The following is a 19,306-nucleotide window of genomic DNA, read 5'->3' on the forward strand; positions in this document are numbered from 1 at the left end:
GTAACGAGAAATAACGGGCACAGTTTGGCGCCGAACCGGCCACATGTGACAAGCGCCTGATGACTGAAATTCGTGTGGGCTCGCGACCGGCTTTGGCGGCACTGAAGAGCATCTGTTTTTTTTTTTTGGGTCGTCATGGACCATCCCATGGCTGAAATATAGACAGCCCGACAGGCAATTGGAGGTGAGCCCGGGATATTTACACATTCTAGTCAGCAGCGTTTGTTGTGGGAAGCCCCTCCCATTCTTGAAGCAACGACAAGAATGTTTTTGCACAGTTCCCTGACGGGGCAAAGTGACCTTAACTCTGTTGCGGGTTCACCTTACTTCATTCTACCATAGTGTATATTCTCTCCTTTTGGTGTTTATGACCCCGAAGCAAACTGTTCATGTTTCATCTCAAATATGAAAGCGCGGGGGCTGAAATGGACGTCCACCTGGTGGGATTTATTCATTTGGGGCTCTTGCGGTTTGTTTGCCAGAGCAGTTGGGAACGCTGGCCACTTTGTTCAGTCAGTCACTTTGTTTGCATTATTGTTGCTTCTATTTAGTTTGCTACAAGTGAAGTGTTGTCACTTGGAATCGTCCCGACAAAGACACCCGAGATCTCTTTTGAAGAAAGCGTTTATATCTTGTGGGGCTAATTCAGGCGCTGTCCACTTTGCTTCGACATCATTGCATCCCCCTGCCACTTCCTTGTCCCATTTCCATTTCCTGCTCGCCAAGCACGACCCAAGCCGTGCACCCTCCCCTACACGTTTGTGTCGCTGGAAACAAACAATGACAGGCGCAAACTTGAATACGTCTTTTGTATGGAAAACCTTTAACGGAGTCAAAAAGTGACATTAAAGAATCGATGCCACGAATCTGCAGCACACACTTGAAACAAAGAAGAAACAGCTACGTTGTTTGGAAAAATGTGAATGTAAGTGTTGTCCCTCGGAAGGGTTGCCAAGGCAACGTGCGGAAGCTTGAGCTCTGGCCTCACAGTGCAGAAGAAGCCGGAGACGACTTTCTCAGTTTGATTTTCAGCACCTGACTCTCGCGGGATACCGTCCCGGTCTTGTCGGCCTTCTTGGACACGGCGATGTGAGTGGACGACGCCCAACTGGTCTGCAGCGGGATACACCATGTGCCGAGTTAGCGTTTTTTCAGAGTTCAAAACATTAGCAACGTTATGGGCAACGCTGGCTTCGCTACAAACAGCCAAGCCGGTGCTTTATTTTTTTCTCCCCCTGGACAGAAATTCAAGCGTAATTAAAGAGGTTAGCTACGGTGTGCTGAGGCGGTGTTGTACGTTTGTTGTGCCAAGTTCTCTAAACGGGTATTGTAGAGTGTATACGGTTGATGCTTTCACACCGTGTACTTTTTTTAGGAGTAGGAATCGAATCAGCATTTCTACTTTTAGCAGAATCTCATTTTACCCAAGTAGCTTTACTTCAACTTAAAGTGTGAGTGCTTTTGCCATCTCCGAACTTGACGTGATTGCGCGGTCAAAGATGACGCCGTGCTCTCACCACAGACGTCGGCGACCGGCACGCGGCGGCGGTGACAGGCGTGACGGTTAAGCTGCTGCTCATTTTGCCGGCTTCGGCACTCTTCCCTTCCGAGGGTTGCGGCGCGCTTTCGTTGTCCTGCTTGTCGGTGGTCCTCAGGCGGATGTGAATCTTCTTGTCCTCCGTCGTGACTACGTTGCCGGTGAAATTCGGGGCCGACGCAGAACCGGGTCGCTTATCAGGACCGACGGTGACGACGGAGCGGCCCGCGCTCCCGTGCGGAGGTTCCGGCAAAAGTTCGGGCGAAGCTCGCGCTCGGGCCGCCGGGCCGGTGCTGACGGAGACAATGGACAGCGGCGCCGGGCGGCTTTCGCTCCGGTCGGGACTTGTGGTTCTGGAGATGGTCGTTATGGTAACCGGGGACTGGACCGGATCCGCCACGTGGCACGCTTCGCCTTTTGCCGTGAAGGCGGCGGTGGCCTCGGGGACGATGGTGATGCGAGGTTGGTGAAGGCCTAGCGTAGGGATGACCGTGGCGCTGGAAAAAAAGTCCCGGGCTTGCGGGCCGGTAATCTCCACGGTGGCGGTGCTGTCGGTGGGATCGGGCGTCACCCGGATGCGGAGCGGTTGGCCTGGCTTCTGGGAGATAGACACTTCAGGGGAGTGAAGTTGACTCCTCTCAGGGGTCTTCCCGATCCTCGCGGCCGGCGGGTAGCGTTCTAGAACTGCAGGCTTTTTGAGACCCCGCTCCCTGAGGTCGCTCATGAAGCGCTTCTCCTCCAGGACGGACTTGCGAATGAAATCATCAGCAGAACCTCCGGGCAAGGCGTCGGTCTGCGTGGCGGCGGATGTCAGCCGAGCGTCCGCCATCCTCCTCCCGTTGCCGCCCGGCCTCAAGGCGCGACCGTAGCGCCTACTGGCTTCCAATTCCTGGCTGAGGTTGGCCACCTCCTGACTGACGCTCTTCGCCCTCTCCTCCTCCTCCCGAAACCTCTGCTGGAGGACACAGTAATCGTCTTGGAGCTGGGACAGCTGGTCCTCCTTGGCCATCAGTTGGTGGATGTTCTCCCTCAAAGCCTGAACGTGCACCTCCAGATCTCGGCTTTTGGCCTCCTCCATTTTGGACAGCCGACTAGTCTGCCCTGTCATTTCTTCCACAAGCTTGGAGAGGGAATTGGCTTTTTCTTGCTCCGCCCCGAACTTTTTCTCCAGCAGTTCGTACCGATCCTCCGTCTTGATCAGATCCCCCTCGACGACCTCCAGTCGCACGAGTCGGCTTCTAAGGTTCTCCCTTTCCAGTGTGAGTTCTTTGATTTTGTCCTCCTGTTTTGTCTGTGTCTTGTGCTCCTCCTCCCTCGCGGCTTTCATGTCGCACGCGGCGGCGCCGAGCCGGCGACATTGCTCCCGCTCCCTCCTAAGTTGACCTTTCAAGTCATCGTTCTCCTCGCTGGCTCGAGTCACTTTGACCGCCATCTCGGATTTAAATCTGCGGAGTTTTTTGCTCTCGTCAATCAGCTTCTCCGTGACTCGGGTCACGTTACATTCCTCAGCTTTCAACTTGCGACCCAACTCTTCTCTTTTCTCTTCTTCCTGTTTGAGTCTCTCCGCCATGTTCTTCTTTGCGTCCACCACAACGACAGTGAAGGACTTGAGCTTCATGAGATCATCCTTGAGGATCATCTCCGCCCTCTCCAGCGTCGCCTCCTGCGACTCCACTTCTTTGAGTCGTCCTTTGAGCTTCTCCAGCTCACCTTCCAGACGGCTCGCAAACCGGTTTTCTTTCCCCAGCTTGGCGCGGAGCTGCGAACATTCCGTCCGGCTCCTGCCGAAGGCCCCCTCCAGTTTCTCCAAGTCAGCCATTCTCCTCTGCAGCTTGTCCACCTCCCGCCTCAGCTCCTTGCCGACGTTCTCCTCGTCCCGCAGCCTCTTTCCGAGCTCCCTGCACCGAGTCTCGCTCTTGGTTAGCTCCTCATCCTTGCCTTCCATCTCCAGCACCTTCCTCCGGAGGGTTTCCAGCTCAGCCATGAGGGAAGAGTTGCCGCACTGGCCTTTGCTGATCTTGTCCCTCAGGTCCCGCAGGTCCTGGTCCGATTGCTGCAGCCGCACGTTGCTCCTGCGCAGCTCTTCCGTCCGGTCGGCCAGTCCGGCGAGCTTCAGTTTCAGCTGCCGGCTTTGGGACTCCTGCTCGGACAGTTTGGCCGTCATCTCCTCTTGCTCAAGTTTGGAAGTCGCCACCCTGCGCTCCAGCTCTGCCTCCAGTTTGAGGACCTTCTGGCCGCCCCGCTGTGCGACGTCGGTAACGTCCGCCAGCCGCCGCTCTTTGTCCCGCAACTTGTCAGTGAGCTCTCGGACCTTCTGGCTCCGCAGCTCCAGTTGCTCGGCCTGCAGCTGCCGCTCATCCGCCAACATGAGGGCAAAGGACTCGAGCTTGACCGAGCGGGCTCGGAGCTTCTCCAGCCGCCTGCTGTGCTCGGTGTCTTTGCGGGCCTGGCAGGCCTCTCCCTGCTCCAACAGTTTTTTCAGTCTAAAAACATGGGCGAGGACACGGTTTACCAGCTGGAGCCTGCCGATGCCACGTCGCCCGCCCAGTCCTCTCTGCACTCACCTCTCTCTCTCCTGCTCCAGCAGGTTTGTGAAGTCGTCGCTTTTATTGATGAAGTCGGCGTGTTTGCGCTTCTCGCTGTCCAACTCCATGACGGTACGGCGGTGACATTTCTCGGCCAGCAGAAGCTGCTCCAGCATGCGGCGGTACGTTTCCCTCTGCTTGTCCTCAAGACGCTCTAGCTGACCACAGACATTTGGCTTCACGTGAGAAGATGCCAATATTCACACTTTTTTAGTATTGACGTACGTACGTACGTACGTACGTACGTACGTCAATACTGCATGCGTGCATGCAGTGACGGCTGATCAGAGCCAGCGAGGCTTCTCTGCTGGCCTGAACTCCATCAGAAGCACTGGCCTACGTTTTCAGCCCAAATTCTAATATTTCTTCCATGAAATTGTCTGAAAGGACGAATAGGTATAGGAGGTCATCAGTCAAGCAATGGAAATGAATAGAGAATGGATAGAAAATGTAGCTGAGGAGCAGGAAGGTACATGATGAAGAGCAGGGGGCCCTTGGGTACAGCAGGAGTGACCGGGGAGGGGTCGGATGACGAGTAGCGCAGGTGACAACATGTTTCATTTGAACGCGTTCACCTCGGCCATGGGCTTCTCGTACACGTCGTCCGCGGAGCGGCCGTGGCGGGCGAACACGCAGTCGTCCCTCTGCAGGGCCCGCAAGACCTTGCCGGGAATGGACCATCCGTAACGGGACTCCGGCTTCTCAGGTCCGCTCCTCTCAGACCTAAGCAGGCTGATGACATCCTCTCGGGCCTGAGCGTGCAGGTGCGCGCGCACGCACACACGCAACGCACACACACGCACATGCACACACATGGTTTTTCCTTCATTCTCATCAAGATTGCCGGCATTCCTTCAGACTCGCCCCACCTGGACTTCACCCTCCATGATTCCCAGCAGCTGGAGCAAATCGTTCTTGGACAAGTTGACTTGAGGACTTTTCTGCTCCGAATTCCTGTCCTTCTCCTCTCGTCGGACTTTGGCCTTCCGCTTCCTCGAAGACTCTGCTGTCATTTCCTCTTCCTGCCTGGTGGAGCCTTTGGATTTTGCCTTCTTGGATCCATCGTCTTGGCCTTCCATGTTGTGCTTCCTGGATCGCATCATCAGAAATTGATCAGTAAGTCATTCGCTGGTGACAGGACACCATCCGAGCTACTCGACCGCCACACAACAAACAATGACGGCATCGTGAGTCGGGGCTCGGGGGGGGGGGGGGGGGGCTTGTGCTGATGTTGTGGATGAAAGCAGCTGGTGACTCAGACTCCGAGAATCTTGCCAGTTGAGCGGCAGCAACCATGTTAGTTATTAATAACTCGTCAGGGGTGCTTCTCAAGAGGAGCTATTCCTATTTTTATTTGTCCGTCTGTTCCTCAACACCAAACAACATTTTTGTTTGTAAGACGACATGGCTGTACCGTTGCTGTGATCGTGAAGAAATCTTTTTCAACACGCTGAAACTTGTGCGCTCTCTTGATTCGTTCATTTGATGTCTATGCTTCATCCCCCGGGTTCTGCCACTCATGAGGATTTCCTTGCTTATGTTGCTGACATCACTTCCATCCTCTTCACCGCTCTATTTTTCTGTCTGTCTATCAGAGGACAAATGAATTGTCCTTCATCTTACCTGCTTTTTGACGTCCCGTTATTGGTCACATTTGCGCTGGTTGGTCTTGGTGTCAAAGTAGGGAGTCCAAACAGATCCTGAAGTGTACAAAGTCACACAGCATTTACAAACTTGTAGCCACGCCCACTGTCACTCTGACCGCACCCACGACCCCCATCCTTCTTTTTTCACTCTGTCTTCATGTCTGCCAACCAATCTCTTAGCAGAGACTCTATCTGTGCTTTGGAGACCCCTACAGACAGGCAGAACGTGCAGTTCCTTTGGACAATAAATCCTCTCTCTCTCTTAGTGATAGGATGTTGTTGTTTTTTTATGATTGTGCGAGCTGTGATTCCGGAAGATCACTACGACGGAGACGTCGAGAACCGCACCTGTCAGTCATTTGCCTTTTACATCAGTGTTATCGCCCCCTACTGGCCAATCATTTTAAAAAAAACAACCTGCTGTGTGACTCTTCTGCGAGGGAGATGAATAATGACGGTGAGTGGTGACGATGATCAATTTTGTTTACGGACAAGCGCATTTCAACACCCGTCCGTCCATTTTGCGCCGCGCTTGTCCTCATTCGGGTCACGGTTGATTCCGAGTCTTTCCCTGCCGACTTTCAATTTGAGTGCCAGCCGGCCGGCCGGGGTGCACCCTGGACTGGTCGCTCGCCAACGTCAGGGCAAATGCTGACCAACAAGGAACTGGTCTCCAGTCAGTGTCAAGCGTTCCCACTCATGACGCGAACATGTCGTCTTCGCAGCACACTGACATCGGCGATGAGAAACGTCAAGTTACACCCGGCGTTTGGAGGTCGGAAGAGGAAGTAGGCATCCGTAGCTCATCCACGTGTCAAGTTAACAGCCCTACCACAAGCACATTTATAATAACCAGTACGGACATACAACCTTTTATATAACGCGTTTGCATGGCTGCTCGGGGCGTAAAAGCTCAATCAGCAATCCCAAACCCAAAATACCAACATGCTTTTATTGTGGAGTCAAAGCGTTTGTTTTCCGGTGATGAGAGCATTTGCACCGCTAACTTGCTCAGCGCATCCAAGCTCAGGAGAAAAAAAAGGAAACACAAACGAAGACATGAACGACAAGGACGTGGATTAAACATGGCCCACAACACAGGCCAGCTCTTACACGGTAAGCTCACACCGGCCCAGACTCGGTCGTCACGTTCTCGCCGGACAAGAGACACATTTGGTCCGCCGGTGTCACCTCGTCAGTCTCCCAAAAATATGAGCTGCAGCAAGCGGCTAAGTGAGCAACGTTAGCCTTGCTTGTTGGCACTGCACATTATTCAAGCTCAGGAGCTGAGCGAGGCTCGCTCACTGCTTCGGCCTGCGGGACGGGGACACGAAACACAGTCAGTCCGGTCCGGACCGCTGTGGTTCCGGTCCGGTCCTCTTCGGTCGACTCAAAGAGCAATGCGAGCTAGCAAGTGCAAGCTAGCAACGCGGTGGCAGGTTGGACTTGATGAGGCCTTCGCTTGGTCGTCTTTCCAGATAACATTTCAGATGGAAACGCCTCGAACAGACCAAATAAGACTTGATTGAAAAATGAATTGCTTGGCTATAAGGACGAGCTTGCCAAAGAGCACGAGTGATGACCAGACCTTGTGCTAGCCTCAAATATTGGCCCAAAAGCTGCCAATGAACACAAAAGTGCTCATTTTGGTGCACACAGACAACATATAGGAGTCTTTTTTTTCCAGTCACTCACAGCTACTCAAATTGTGGGTATGCGTGTAAAAAAGGGATGAATTGATTTACACGACACCAGCAGTGTTAGACGACGTTTACAGACGCTTCCAGTCGCACATGGAAGTATCATTTGCCTGCTGCCACAGATATGAAGAGTTATGACTCTTTTAAAAGCAATGAACATATACCGATTTCTGGCCAACGCCATAGTGCGAAGGCAGTGGGGTTCGAAATTTCACATGTGAGCTGAGGTTCTAAGTTTTGAACTTTGATACGTTTCTTCATCTTTATCCTATTTTATTTGATTAAATGCTGGTATCATTGCTAAGCTTGATAAACACAGAAACGGACAGCATATCACAATGAGCAAGTTAAAGTAATTATAGAAAGCCAAGAGCCTAGGTTTACAAAAAATGTACACAATAGTGGTTAAGAGACAAACAGAGTTTGTGGATGGCGGACAAGTGATGTGTGCTTTCATTTGGCGCTCAGCAGACATGGCATGAAAGAGGAAAAAAAAGAGGTGAGAGTCAAGAATGAACAAAGACTCGATAAGTTGTTAAGATACATAGTAATGAATGAATAACTAAAGCACAGTGGAGAGGCATTTGTAGCCGATGAGTGCTGGCCCAAGTGGCTGCGGAGACAAAGCTTGAGCTGCTGACCCCGCCACCTGACCTCAGAGCAAAGCAAAGCGGAGCAAAATGGGTGGCTGGATATTGATATCAATTTAGCGTCGGACGCAAAGGTATCAGCAAGGGCCCTGGCCGCTGGCGGGTGCCAAAAATGGGTCTGCGCCCAGCGAGCAATTTGCACCCAATTTAGCAGAAGCGGAGAATAAAGATGCACTTTAGCATTTGAAAACTGCACTTACTCTAAGCCGGGAAGTTTTTGAGGGGCATTTGTCAACTAGCAAATATTCTGCACGCACGCATGGCAAGGCCCGTACTTGTTCTCTGGACAAATTTCAGAGTCATGATGAAAAGTAGGACAGGTGTTCATGAACTGTAGTCCGGTGGAAGGTGAAACACGCAAACGCAGTAAAAGACGCAAAAAGGCATTTCCGTTGCCACGCAAAGGTCAAGAGTGCGGTTTGTCGCGCGGGCGCTCGTTTCATGCCAACCCGTTGTCGTCCGCTGACCTGTTCGTTGATGTCGTCAAGCGTAAAACGCAGCCCGTACGTCACCGTCGGAGGAGGTGGGGAATTGTTGACGGACGCCCGAAGGCTCAATTGAGACGGACTGGGCGATTGGTCGGCAAGTTGGCGGACGAGCGCGTCTGAGCTTCGGGGTTCCTAGCCGGGCCCGGGCCTTCCGGCTTGTCGCACTCGTTCTTTTGTTCTGATAAAGTCATTTTTTCTTTTGCGTGTACGTGCAGCTCTGGAAAGATCCGAAGCTCGAGCAGAGAGCGGCTACAAGCACAAGTGGAGCTTCCCGGGCGGCGCTGCGGCCGAGAAGATGAGGACAAGCACTAGTAAGCGTCGGTGCCGCCGGCTTCTTTGTGCCGCAGTCTATCGCAGATCTTGTTGCCTTTTGGAACGTTGACGCGCTGGCTTGCCTCCTAAGCGCCGGCGTGATGACCACGCAGGAGACGGACAAGCAAGCGTCCGCGTCGTCGGATGGAAACAAGGTAAACGTCCGTCTGTGCTCCCGAATCGGGTATGCGCGTCTCCGCCTTCTTCCGCGGTACTCTGTCTCGGAATTGGCGCTCTGGGAAGGTCGCATCGTGACGGCCTTTGCCAAAGACGACAGTCTACGGTTGCGTCGTCCGCTTCAACTTGCGCACGCCATGTGTCCCTGAAAAGGCCACGACGGATCCCTTTGTCGCGATCGGGCGGTCGGGAAAGAGTGAATGAGCGTAAACGCCCCCGCGTCTGTCTGTCATATTCCTGACCCTGCAATCAGTCGACTTGGCAACGTGACAGACGAGATGTCCCCCAAATTTGTCACAACACGGCGTCCGATGGGAACGGCCGCGTCCATCCCGGTGCGACGCAGCAAGAATTGCGCAGATCCGTTGAGGGCTTCTGGAGAAAGCGACTTGATAGTGTTGACCAAGTGGCCTTTTGGCCAAATGTCGGTTCGCTTGTGACGCGGCCTCCAGAAAAGCACGTTGACATTTGAGTCCATCTGAAGTGCTCGTTCCCTGTTTTGAGGCGGCGTTGCTGCTGCGCCCCGCTGTCCCTTTTGTTTCTTTTTCTTCTTTTTTCTTTTGGAACGGTGTGCGACACTCGCGGCGATTTCTGTTGTTGTCCTGTCTTTCTCCTGACTGCTGTCACCCTTGCGTGGGTTCAGCGCATGCCACAGCCACTTCCACCTAACGTGTATACGCGTGCGTGCGTGTGTTTGTGTGTGCGCAGTCTCCATCTTTGAGGCACTTTACCTCCGCCGACCCCCTGAGGACGTATGAAAAGCACCCAAGCAATGTTGCGAGGCACAAAAGGCTCAGGTACGGCCCCCGTCGGCCCCCAACCGGACCTTTTCATCATGTTTGTAAATAGCCGCCAGCATCCTTCCGGGCGGCGGAAAAGTCCCGGACCGCTGCTGACCGGAACGAAAAGCATGAGCGGTGAACACGCAAAAAGGCCGCGGCGACGCGGCACGGGCCGCCACTGCCTCGGATGGGCGGTCGCGGGCCGGCGTGCGAGCAAGCGTTCTCACGGGAGAGCCGGCTCAAATGGGCATTTGGGCTCCCCCCCCCCCCCCCCCCAGTATCTGAGCGCCGTACCTTGGCGTGCGTCCAAGGAGCCGCCTCGGCCTTCTGCGTTTGATGCCATGTTGAGAAGGTCCCCGCAACGCGTGCCGGTCCAACACTATCGAATGTCCTTGAGTGAGGCCTTTGGCCGTCTTTGCGTTCTTGCAGCTTAGCTCGGTCCTCGGTCACCGCCGGCAACTACTTCATCATAAGCCCCGCCCCTTCGCAAGGACTGGTCCTGCAGGGGCGGCATTTTCAGCACGCGCAGATGACCTCCGCCCTCAGGAAGCCCGTCCAAAGGTGAGCGAGCGAGCGAGCGCCCGCGCGCCAGCTCCCTCGCCAGAGCTGCCCTCGTTGTCCTTGCGCGTATGATGCCATCACAATGTCATCCCGACGTCGAGGACGCTCCGCGCTTGAAGCCCGTCTTGTCGTTGCTCCGCAGGAACGAGTCGAGCGGCGGCACGCAGCGGGTGGCGGAAGTGGACAACATCGTGCTGACGTGCGCCGAGGAGCCAGGTTGGTTTGCGTGGCTGGCGTGACTTGTTGCTTCCGCCCGACGTGCCCTTTTGCGTCCATTTGAGCTGCCTGAAGGCAAACGGGCCTCCTGGGATGTCCCGATGCGCTGGCGTTCATAATTTGTTGGCAAATTGATGCGAACCGGTTCCCGCGCGGCTCTGTCCGTTTGAAATGATCGAGCCGTTTCATGGGGTTAAAAATGGGCTCCGTTGTCTTTGACGATGGCGCAAAGCAAACTTGGGCTCAATGGAGCTATGGAGCTTTTTTTTTCGTGTTGTTGCTTTACTGAAAAGTCAAGTCGGGTTGGGAGGAGTGGATGTAATGAAACGTTCCATCCGTCTTAATCTGCGTGCTTGCAGACGACGAGAGCTCCAACCTTAAACGTCTGGTCCAGCAGAAGAGGAAAGCGTCGGAGGTGAGAGGCAACTCGCTGGCAGGGGGCGCCGCCCTAAGCCATCCCCCCTCTATTGCTTCTTCGTCCTCTTCCCGACTCCTCCTCCTTGTGGTTTTCTTCCTCTCGTTTTCCTTTTCTTTTCCCACCGTTCTTTTTTCTTCCACCTTCCTCCCCTCTTGTCTTTTGTAAGTAGTGTTTACCAACTTGGCGCTTGACATCCGTTGAAGAGACCAAAGCCTTTGTGACGCTCTTATTGTTGTTCCCGCTCAGACCGCCGCCATCTACCAGACGGTGTGCGGCAAGTGCCGCGAGCCGTGCGAGGACAGCGGCGCGTGTCAGCACTGCGGGAACAGTCCGGCGTGTCTGCCGCGTCCGCAGGCGGCGTGCCTCTTGGCCCCGTTCCCTCGAGCCCCCCTGCGACCTCAGCCCTGCGGCTCGCAGGGCTTCTTCAAGGCCTCCCCCGGCGGCAGCGGCAGGCCCCCCCCGCGCCGACGCTCTGCCCGCCGGGCTGGCGGGCGCCGACGGGCGATCTCCTCCGCTGGCCAGCGCGTCCTGCTGCTACGGCGCCCGCAAGTCGCCCAGAGGGAGGCGGAAGACGGCGGCGGCGGCGGCGGCGGCCCAGCAGCACCAGCTCGACCACCCCAGTGAGTCTTTGCCCGCGTTGCGAATGCGAGGAAATTCCCCGAAAAGTGACCGCCGGTCCACGCGCCGAGTCCGGTCGAGAGTTAGTTTCCCCAAAATGCCCGCTTGAAGTCCCTTTGTAGTGATGAGGAGGGTGTACGGAATGAGTGTGAAGGCAGCAAGGTTGGAATTCAAGCCAGCCCCGACGAAAGCGGGGGAAGGAGGAGAAATTTGCCGCTAACCGGCCTTTTGCCCAAACGTGTTGTGATGTCCGCAGTCGTCTTGTCCAGCGACGACGAGGCCGACGATGGCGGCAGCGCGGCGAGCGCGGGCCGACTGGACAGCGGCTCGCCGCAGCCCGCCGACTCGGCGCACTCGTCGCCGGCGCCCTGCGGCGGCGGAGTGGAGGCGGCGGTGAAGAGCGGCGGCGGCGGCGAGCGGGAGGATCCGAGCGCCGACTTCTTTGAGGACATGAAGAAGTTTGTCATACCGCGCCGCAGCAAAATGAAGGACCAGGTCACTTTTCTTTCTTTTTCACATTCGGCAGTCTTGAAAAAAGCAAGGTTGTGTCGGGACCCCTTCCCTGCGGAAGCCCACGCAACACTGAGCATTGTTTACCGTAAAATGACGAGTGAGTGACGTTTGTTTTTCGAACTGAATTGGCTCTAGTTTGGAAAGCAGCCCAGTTCTCCCAGAAGCAAGCGTTCCAAAGTGGAGTCGGGCAAGTGCGGCAGCATCATCCTGCAGTGTCGGAGCGTCCGCGTGGGAACCCTGCGCAGGATGGTGACCAAGCCCGTGGTGGTGCGTCCTCTTTTCAAATGCTTTTTCTTTCTTTCTCTTCCCTAGCACCTAGCGCTGAACTCCTCTTTCCTTTTCTTTTCTTTTTGCCTTCCAGTTTTCCGTGGAGAACATCCAGCTGGAAACTGAAGGTAGGCCTCTCCTCTCCTCTCCTCTCCTCTCCTCTCCCGGGTGCGGCGCCACAGCCCGCTGACCGCCGGCCGTCTTTGCCGCGCCAGGGTCGGAGCCGAACACGGTCGAGAAGGTGTCCCTGCGGGCCTCGGAGCTCATCAGCTGCGAGTGGTGCAGCGTCCGCAAGCTGCCCGTCTTGTTCTTCCAGACCACGCCCGAGGAGTGCGCCCGTCTGCGCGCGCAGCTCAACATGACGCAGGAGGGCAGTGGACAGTGGTACGACTGTGCCGGACAACGTGAGTAGCGCCGGGCCGCACGCGCGGCCTCTCTTGAACTGTGGGGGGGAGCGGTGAGAAACGTGCGCCTGGGCACTCGTATATCTTGACGTTGTAAAACTGAGCCAAAGTTACCGATGGCTTCTTTCTCCAATGTACTTCCCCACTTTTGAGGGTCACTCAACCTAGCCAAACCAAAATGTTCCCAATCGAGAGGACTCTTAATTACACACGGTACTTGATATTCCCTCGCACTGAAAAAACCCCCCAAAAAACGCCATGAAACCTCAGTTTTCATACATCCTAGTTTTCGTACGATTTTTTTTTTTTCACGGAAATTTTGTTCCGCCTTTCCCTCCAGTGATTTCAAGTGGAGAAAAAATAGGCATCGGTACTGCCCTTATGTGAATGCTGGCAGGTAAATCAGGCTGTGGGTAACAGTCGATGATGAAGTTAATTCATTAATATGTAAATAAATAACAGCTGTATCATACAACAATGATGCAATTAAAAAGCGCTTCCTTAGTGTCCTAAATGAGCAATTGGATACGATTTGGGGATGACGATGTGCTGGTGTCGGTCGCAACTTTGTAATGGCAATAAAATCTGTGATTCGGCGAGCGGAACCGTGGAAAAGACGAGTCAAGCCAGCCGCCGCGACGCGGCGCGGGCCAACTTCAAAATAAAAGCCGACTCAAACTGCCGTCAAAGTATTCTTTGTCGAGCTTTTGTTTTGAAGGTGGCCTTTACGGCGGCACCTCTGAGCAACTTCCTTGACGTGTCCACGCGACAAATGTCGAGGTCGCGCTCGACTCATTTCCCTTTGAACTGAAATACCGGTGAGCCGTCCGATTGGAGGTTGTTGCGCTTGGAGAAGCCCGGTGTGCCACGTCGGCTGTTGCCGTGTGCTCAGAGTCGGACGAGAAGTACATCGTGCTCATCTTCGTGGACGGCCTGGATATGAAGGAGCAGATGATCCTGGGCGACATCTTGGGCGAGATCGGCCACAACAACAACATCGGCGACTTCCCCGCCAAGCTGCCCTTTGACGAGGCCAACGTGCGCCTGGTCAACTTCAACAAGGCCACCAAGCAGAAGCAAGACAAGGTGCCGTCCGTCCGTCCGTGCAAAGGGCGCTCTTCAAATCGAAACGGGGGCGGCCTTTACATACGCATACAGACTTGATCAAAGTCGGGGATATTCGGGTGCAATTTGGAGGCAAACTAAAAGGCCGGCGTAAGCTTGAAGACCGCATCTCACAGAGCGGACGAGGTTTGCCGGGCTTTGGGCGCGGCCCCCGTATCGCTTTCTCGCGGGGTTGGTCCCCGCTTGCAAAGACGTCGGCAAAAGCGTTCAAAGCCTTGGCGGGCATCTCTGCGACGGGCGAAAAGTCAACGCTGGCGCACAGCGGCAAGCCTGGACGCCTCCAGAGGTCAGCGCCGGATTCACGAGCGGTCTGCGGCCGTTTCCCGGGAAGCTCCCTTTGGGCGTCTTTCCGTCACTCTTCCAGTCGTGCGCGTTGTCACACCAAGCTGAGCGGACGCGCGTCGTTCGAAGCCTTCGACCGTGCTTAGGCGTCGTCTCGGCCTCGGTTATTGGTCCATTCGTTGCAAGTGTTGCCTGAAATTGCACCTGAAAGAAAGCGCAGCAATGTTCGGCGTCAAGGTTTGGGTGTCCCAAAAGTCAAAACATTTGAACAAAGACGTGAATGATGGAGCAAGTCTCAAAGGGCTTCACAGCAGCGCAATCCACAAGAAAGCCAGCCGCGGAATCTGCAGTGGACTGGTTGTAGCAGTTGTGTGCGGTGTGCGCAGCTGAAGGGGGCGGCGGCGGCGGCGGCGGCGGCGGCGGCGTCTGGGTGCTCGGCGCTCGGCGGGACCTTGGGCGGGGCCGCCTTCTTTGAACGGGAGCAGCAGGACGTGGCCGACCTGCAGCCCACCTTCTCCGGGCCCGTGCTCAAGTGAGTGCCTGCCACCCGCCCGACCGGCCTCTGGCGCCGCCCTCGCTCATGGCCTCGGGCGCCGCCCTCGCTCATGGCGGCGCGCGCCGCTTGTCTTCCAGGCTGATGGTGTACCCGCCTCCTCCGGCCAAAGGGGGCATCTTGGTCACCAACGAGGACCTGCACTGCCTTAACGACGGAGAGTTCCTCAACGATGTAATCATCGATTTTTATTTAAAGTAAGCGCGCCTCCTTGACACGCTTCTCCTTCCCCTTTTCAAGCCGTTGCAGACTTCAGCAAGATTGTCGACATGCCGGCAGTGACTTTCCACTTTGCAAAAATGAAGTGAATGAGACGTTCGACACATCTTTCCCATTGAACTTCAAATAGTCGGGCTCATTCGCAACAATCCCGCCAACGCTTTTCCATCTTCCCCAACGTTGAAATTCCCAACTTGCGTTTAGCTCCGCCATTCCCAAATGGAGCCACGTTTGCCAAACGTGGCTGCTCCTTGCATATTCGAGGACCGCTTCGAACCGTCCCAACGAGGGCCCACAGCTTGTGCATTTTTTGGGGGTAGGGTAGGCCGGCTCCGATCGTTCGGCATAATCAAACGACAAATTGACATCAAGTTACTGGCAAAAGACCACTCGTGCGCGATGCCGTTTCATGTGAATTGCCATTTTTCCCACTCCGTTTTCTTCTCTGCCGTGAAGCGATGACTCTTAGGAACCAAAGTAAGAAGGAGAGTGGCTTTTCTCCTCGGCATGTCAAGCAGGGTTGCGTGTCCCAAGTCCGATGAACGGAGCGATTTCAACTCAAGCGGGAGCCAATCTTTGTCGGACTTGTTTTTTGGGGGGGGGGGGAAATCTGATTGTGAATCTGATTGTGCGCAAACAGCCTTTGAAATGAAAAATAAAGGTTGGGGTTACAAAAATTGGACTTGGGATTATTTTGAAATAAAGCGATAAATGCCATTCGACATTTCAACATTTGATCTGACGGCTTTTGGGTTCAGCTTGTCAGCGTTGACATGCAACTTTGGCAGAAATGGCATCCTCTCCACTGTATTCGCCAGGCTATGCGTGTGTGCGTGTGTGTAGGTATTTAGTTTTGGAGAAACTGAAGAAAGAAGATGCCCAAAGAATCCACGTGTTCAGCTCCTTCTTCTACAAGCGACTCACGCAAAGGGAGAAGGGGAGCGTTCCCGACCGGAGCGGCAACCTGCCGTGAGTATCCCGTCGAGTATGCGAGCGCTCTGCCGGCGACGCGCGAGATCTTTTCGTGACCGCTCGGCCGCTCGCCTCGGCAGGATCCACAAACGCAAGCACAACAGGGTGAAGACGTGGACGCGGCACGTGGATCTGTTCGACAAGGACTTCATCTTTGTTCCCATCAACGAGTCGTGAGTCGCCGCCGCTCGGGCGCCTGCCTCCCGCCTCCCGAGCGGGCGCTGACTGGGCGTCTGCTCTCGCTCAGGGCGCACTGGTACCTGGCCGTCATCTGCTTCCCGGGCGTGGACCCCCCGCCGGAGGAGCTCCCGGACCACTGCCGCCCGCTGTCCCCGGGCACCGACGTGCTGGACGCACCCCCCCGGGAGCCCGCCGCCACGGGGGGGGGCGGCGGCGGCGGCCCCCCTCGGCACCGTCCGCCACAGGCCTCCGGCGGGCGGCCTGAGCCACACTACGCCGGTAAGTCAGTCCGCGCCGGGCGATGGGCCACGCGCCGGCCCACGTTCAAACATTCACTCATTCACGGTCGCTAGAAAGGGACCTTCGCGTTTCGGGAACTGGTTGAAGTGGGCCTTTGGAGCAGTCTTGTCACAAGTTGGCTTTGTCGCGCCTGCCACGGACTCTGTCTTGTCTCCTAGACGAGTTGCGGCAAATTGGCGTGCGCTACGCAGAGGAAGACGGCGCTTTGACGTCTGACGAGCAAAGCTCAAGTCAGGTACTGCCATCGGCGCCGGCGGGGGGCGCCGGCGCCGCAGGTTAACGTTGTGACTGTGCAGGACGAGTGCAGCGACGACGGCTGCGCGCCGCCTTCGGACGCCTCGGCTTCCGACGCCTCCGACTTGGCTTCGGCCTGCGACGCGCCCTCGCCCTCGCCCTCGCCCTCGCCCTCGCCCTCGCCCGCTTGGGCCAGCAAGGCCAACCGCGGCAAACGGTAAGCAAACGGCTGGGCTGCGTGGGCGTGTCTCAGCGTGGCTCTCACGCTTGTTGTGCGCAGGTCCTGTATCCTCATCATGGACTCGCTGCGCGGTCCCGCCAGGTCCACGGTGGTCAAAACCCTGAGAGAGTAAGTGAGCCGGCCGAAGCGCCCACGTCAGGCGGGGGCGTGCTCTTTTCAAGTGCCCCTGGGTCGTAGGTACCTGGAGGTGGAGTGGGAAGTGCGCAAAGGCAGCCAGCGCACGTTTGGCAAAGACGTGATGAAAGGTTCCAGTCCTCGTGTGCCTCAGCAGGACAACTTCAGCGACTGCGGCATTTACGTCCTGCAGTACGTCGAGAGCTTCTTCGAGGTAAACCTTTCCTGGCCGCTTCTCGCGGCTTATGTTGTTCAAGATTGGGGGAGGCCAGCGGGGGAAGGCCGCCGGATGGACGGCCGCCGCGCCGCTCTTCCAAGACGCCGGGACGAGCGGGCTTTTCACGGGCAAGCCGCTTCGGGCGGCGGCGGCTGCAATCTTTGGGGTGCCGACGGCAAGATTTGTGCTCCCAGTTGGAGGCGCGCCCCGACCACCGATGGCTCATTCTTTTGGAAGGCAAAAAAAACCACAGCGCTTCAAAGCCACCCCCCGCCACTGACGGCTGTAGACGTCCAAGAGCCATTTTGAACTGGGCTGGCGGCGCACCACGTCAGTCGAGGAACTCGCCGGGGGTTGCTACAGTTCAGACAAACATCCTATTGAAAGATGGGGCTTGCTCTCATTCACTTGACGGGTTATGGCCGCAATTTTTCCAACTCACTTGCCTCATCCACAGGTCCATATGAAATTGGAAATGGGGTGACGTGTTGTAGCATTTATGTACTGTAGGTACCCGATTTTTACATGTGGGTGACCTTTTGGGGACCTCTTTTGCGGAAAGGTTTGTGGCTTGTACAGCAGTTTCCTCTCTGCTCTTTTTTTTTTTTTTTTTTTTTTCCGAACACATGAACTGAGCTCCATGTTTCTTTTCTGCTTAGAATCCCATCGCGAACTTCCAACTGCCCATCAACCTGTCCGAGTGGTTCCCTCAGCAGAGGATGAAGAGCAAACGGCAGGAAATCACCAGCCTCATCCTGCTCATCCAAGCCCGCCAGGAAGCCGACAAGAGCCGGGCCGAGCGGCCGGAGGCCTCGTCCGCTTCCTCGGAAGAGGTGGACATTGAAGAGACTTCAGAGTCCGTCGCCGTCCACGCCAACTCACCGCTCACACCCTGAACTCGACGCCCCTGCCAGGGAGGAGGGCCCGGGGGGGGGGGTCTTGATTGTACCTGACATGCTTCTCTGCTCTGCTTCCACCAACACCTTTTACTTTGTATGAATAAAAGTCCAGCGTTACTGTTTTCATGGTAATGTCTCTTTGCACACATTCCTCCCACCAGGGGGCGGCACCATTTATTTCCCTGTTCATCAAACGCATTCCCTTCACTGCCAGTTCTCCTTCTGACGGGTCGCCGCGAGCGTGCTGGAGCCTATCTCGGCCGTCTTCGGGCAGTTAGGCGGGGTGCACCCGGAACTGGTTGCCAGCCGTTCGCAGAGCACGCAAAGATGAACAACATTCACACTCGCACCGAGGGACCATTTTGAGTGCTCCATGAATTGACCGTGCATATTTTTGGAATGTAGGAAACGAGAGAAAACTCGGGCAGGCGCGGTGGGGGGAACATGCAAACTCCCCACAGGAAGGCCGGAGCTCGGAATGGGACGCCTGACCTCTGCACTGTGAGGCGCACGTGCTAACCAGTCGTCCACCGTGCTGCCTCCCGACTGCGTTACATTTATTATGAAAACCTGATGTGCTAGAGAAAAACAAGGGCAAAAAAATGATCTCACAAAGTTTACTTGCATCTCTGATTTAAAAAAAAAAAAAAGAGTCAAAATTCGTTGACCGATGAAATTGAATAGTTCGCTGAGCACGTTGTTTTTCTTACACAAAAGTATAATTGACTTCGGAGTGCCCCGACATGGCTTTTTCCAATCACGAGCCGTCGATCGAGCGTTACGGGCCAAAATGTGGCTTACGAGCGAGCGCCGGATATTACCGCTTGACTGAAAAATGGGTTCGGAGGACGATCATTTCTATGAATGAAGATGGAGGGACGAGAACGGAACGGTACCCAGGTCGCGGACGGCTAAAAAGGGTTCAAGTGCCCAGCTCTGCTCGTCGGTGTGTTTTCTAAACAATAGAGTGGTCATTTGCATCCATACATGTCACCAAAAAATGGCGGTGCTTTTTGTGGGGCTGGAATGGCATTTCCATTCATTTCACTGGGGGGTAGGCGGCGGGGGTGATTGTTGATCAAACGGCTAGATCGGC

General features: G+C 55.4%; 2 protein-coding genes across 3 annotated transcripts; one reads left to right on the plus strand and one right to left on the minus strand.

Annotated features, from left to right (window-relative positions):
• Positions 1-672: 672 nt before the first annotated feature.
• LOC147128629 (filamin-A-interacting protein 1-like) lies at positions 673-6,501 on the minus strand. Of its 2 annotated transcripts, XM_086018372.1 has the most exons (6): positions 5,746-6,501; positions 4,992-5,211; positions 4,698-4,874; positions 4,102-4,280; positions 1,518-4,020; positions 673-1,113 (listed from the first exon to the last, which is right to left on the minus strand). In XM_086018372.1, exons 2-6 carry the CDS (start codon positions 5,199-5,201, stop codon positions 985-987), a joined length of 3,198 nt encoding a protein of 1,065 aa, XP_085874498.1. In that variant the 5' UTR covers positions 5,202-5,211; positions 5,746-6,501; the 3' UTR covers positions 673-984. The 2 variants fall into 2 exon arrangements, with proteins under 2 accessions (XP_085874498.1, XP_085874497.1); XM_086018371.1 differs by lacking the exon at positions 5,746-6,501 and having other exon boundaries at positions 4,992-5,239.
• Positions 6,479-18,332, plus strand: senp6a (SUMO specific peptidase 6a). Its single transcript, XM_086019752.1, is given in 25 exon segments — positions 6,479-6,566; positions 8,822-8,892; positions 8,895-8,917; positions 9,010-9,073; positions 9,804-9,892; positions 10,307-10,438; positions 10,581-10,654; positions 11,014-11,069; positions 11,319-11,525; positions 11,527-11,692; positions 11,947-12,185; positions 12,339-12,470; positions 12,565-12,598; positions 12,686-12,874; positions 13,767-13,960; positions 14,668-14,813; positions 14,915-15,031; positions 15,897-16,022; positions 16,106-16,198; positions 16,273-16,484; positions 16,664-16,740; positions 16,802-16,956; positions 17,020-17,088; positions 17,158-17,308; positions 17,971-18,332. Coding segments are annotated over 25 exon segments (3,141 nt in total). The 3' UTR covers positions 18,208-18,332.
• The last annotated feature ends 974 nt before the right edge of the window (positions 18,333-19,306 follow it).

This window comes from Filicampus tigris, chromosome 20 (assembly GCF_054856515.1).
Source record: "Filicampus tigris isolate MCC_2025a chromosome 20, RoL_Ftig_1.0, whole genome shotgun sequence".
Classification (NCBI taxonomy): Eukaryota; Metazoa; Chordata; class Actinopteri; order Syngnathiformes; family Syngnathidae; genus Filicampus; species Filicampus tigris.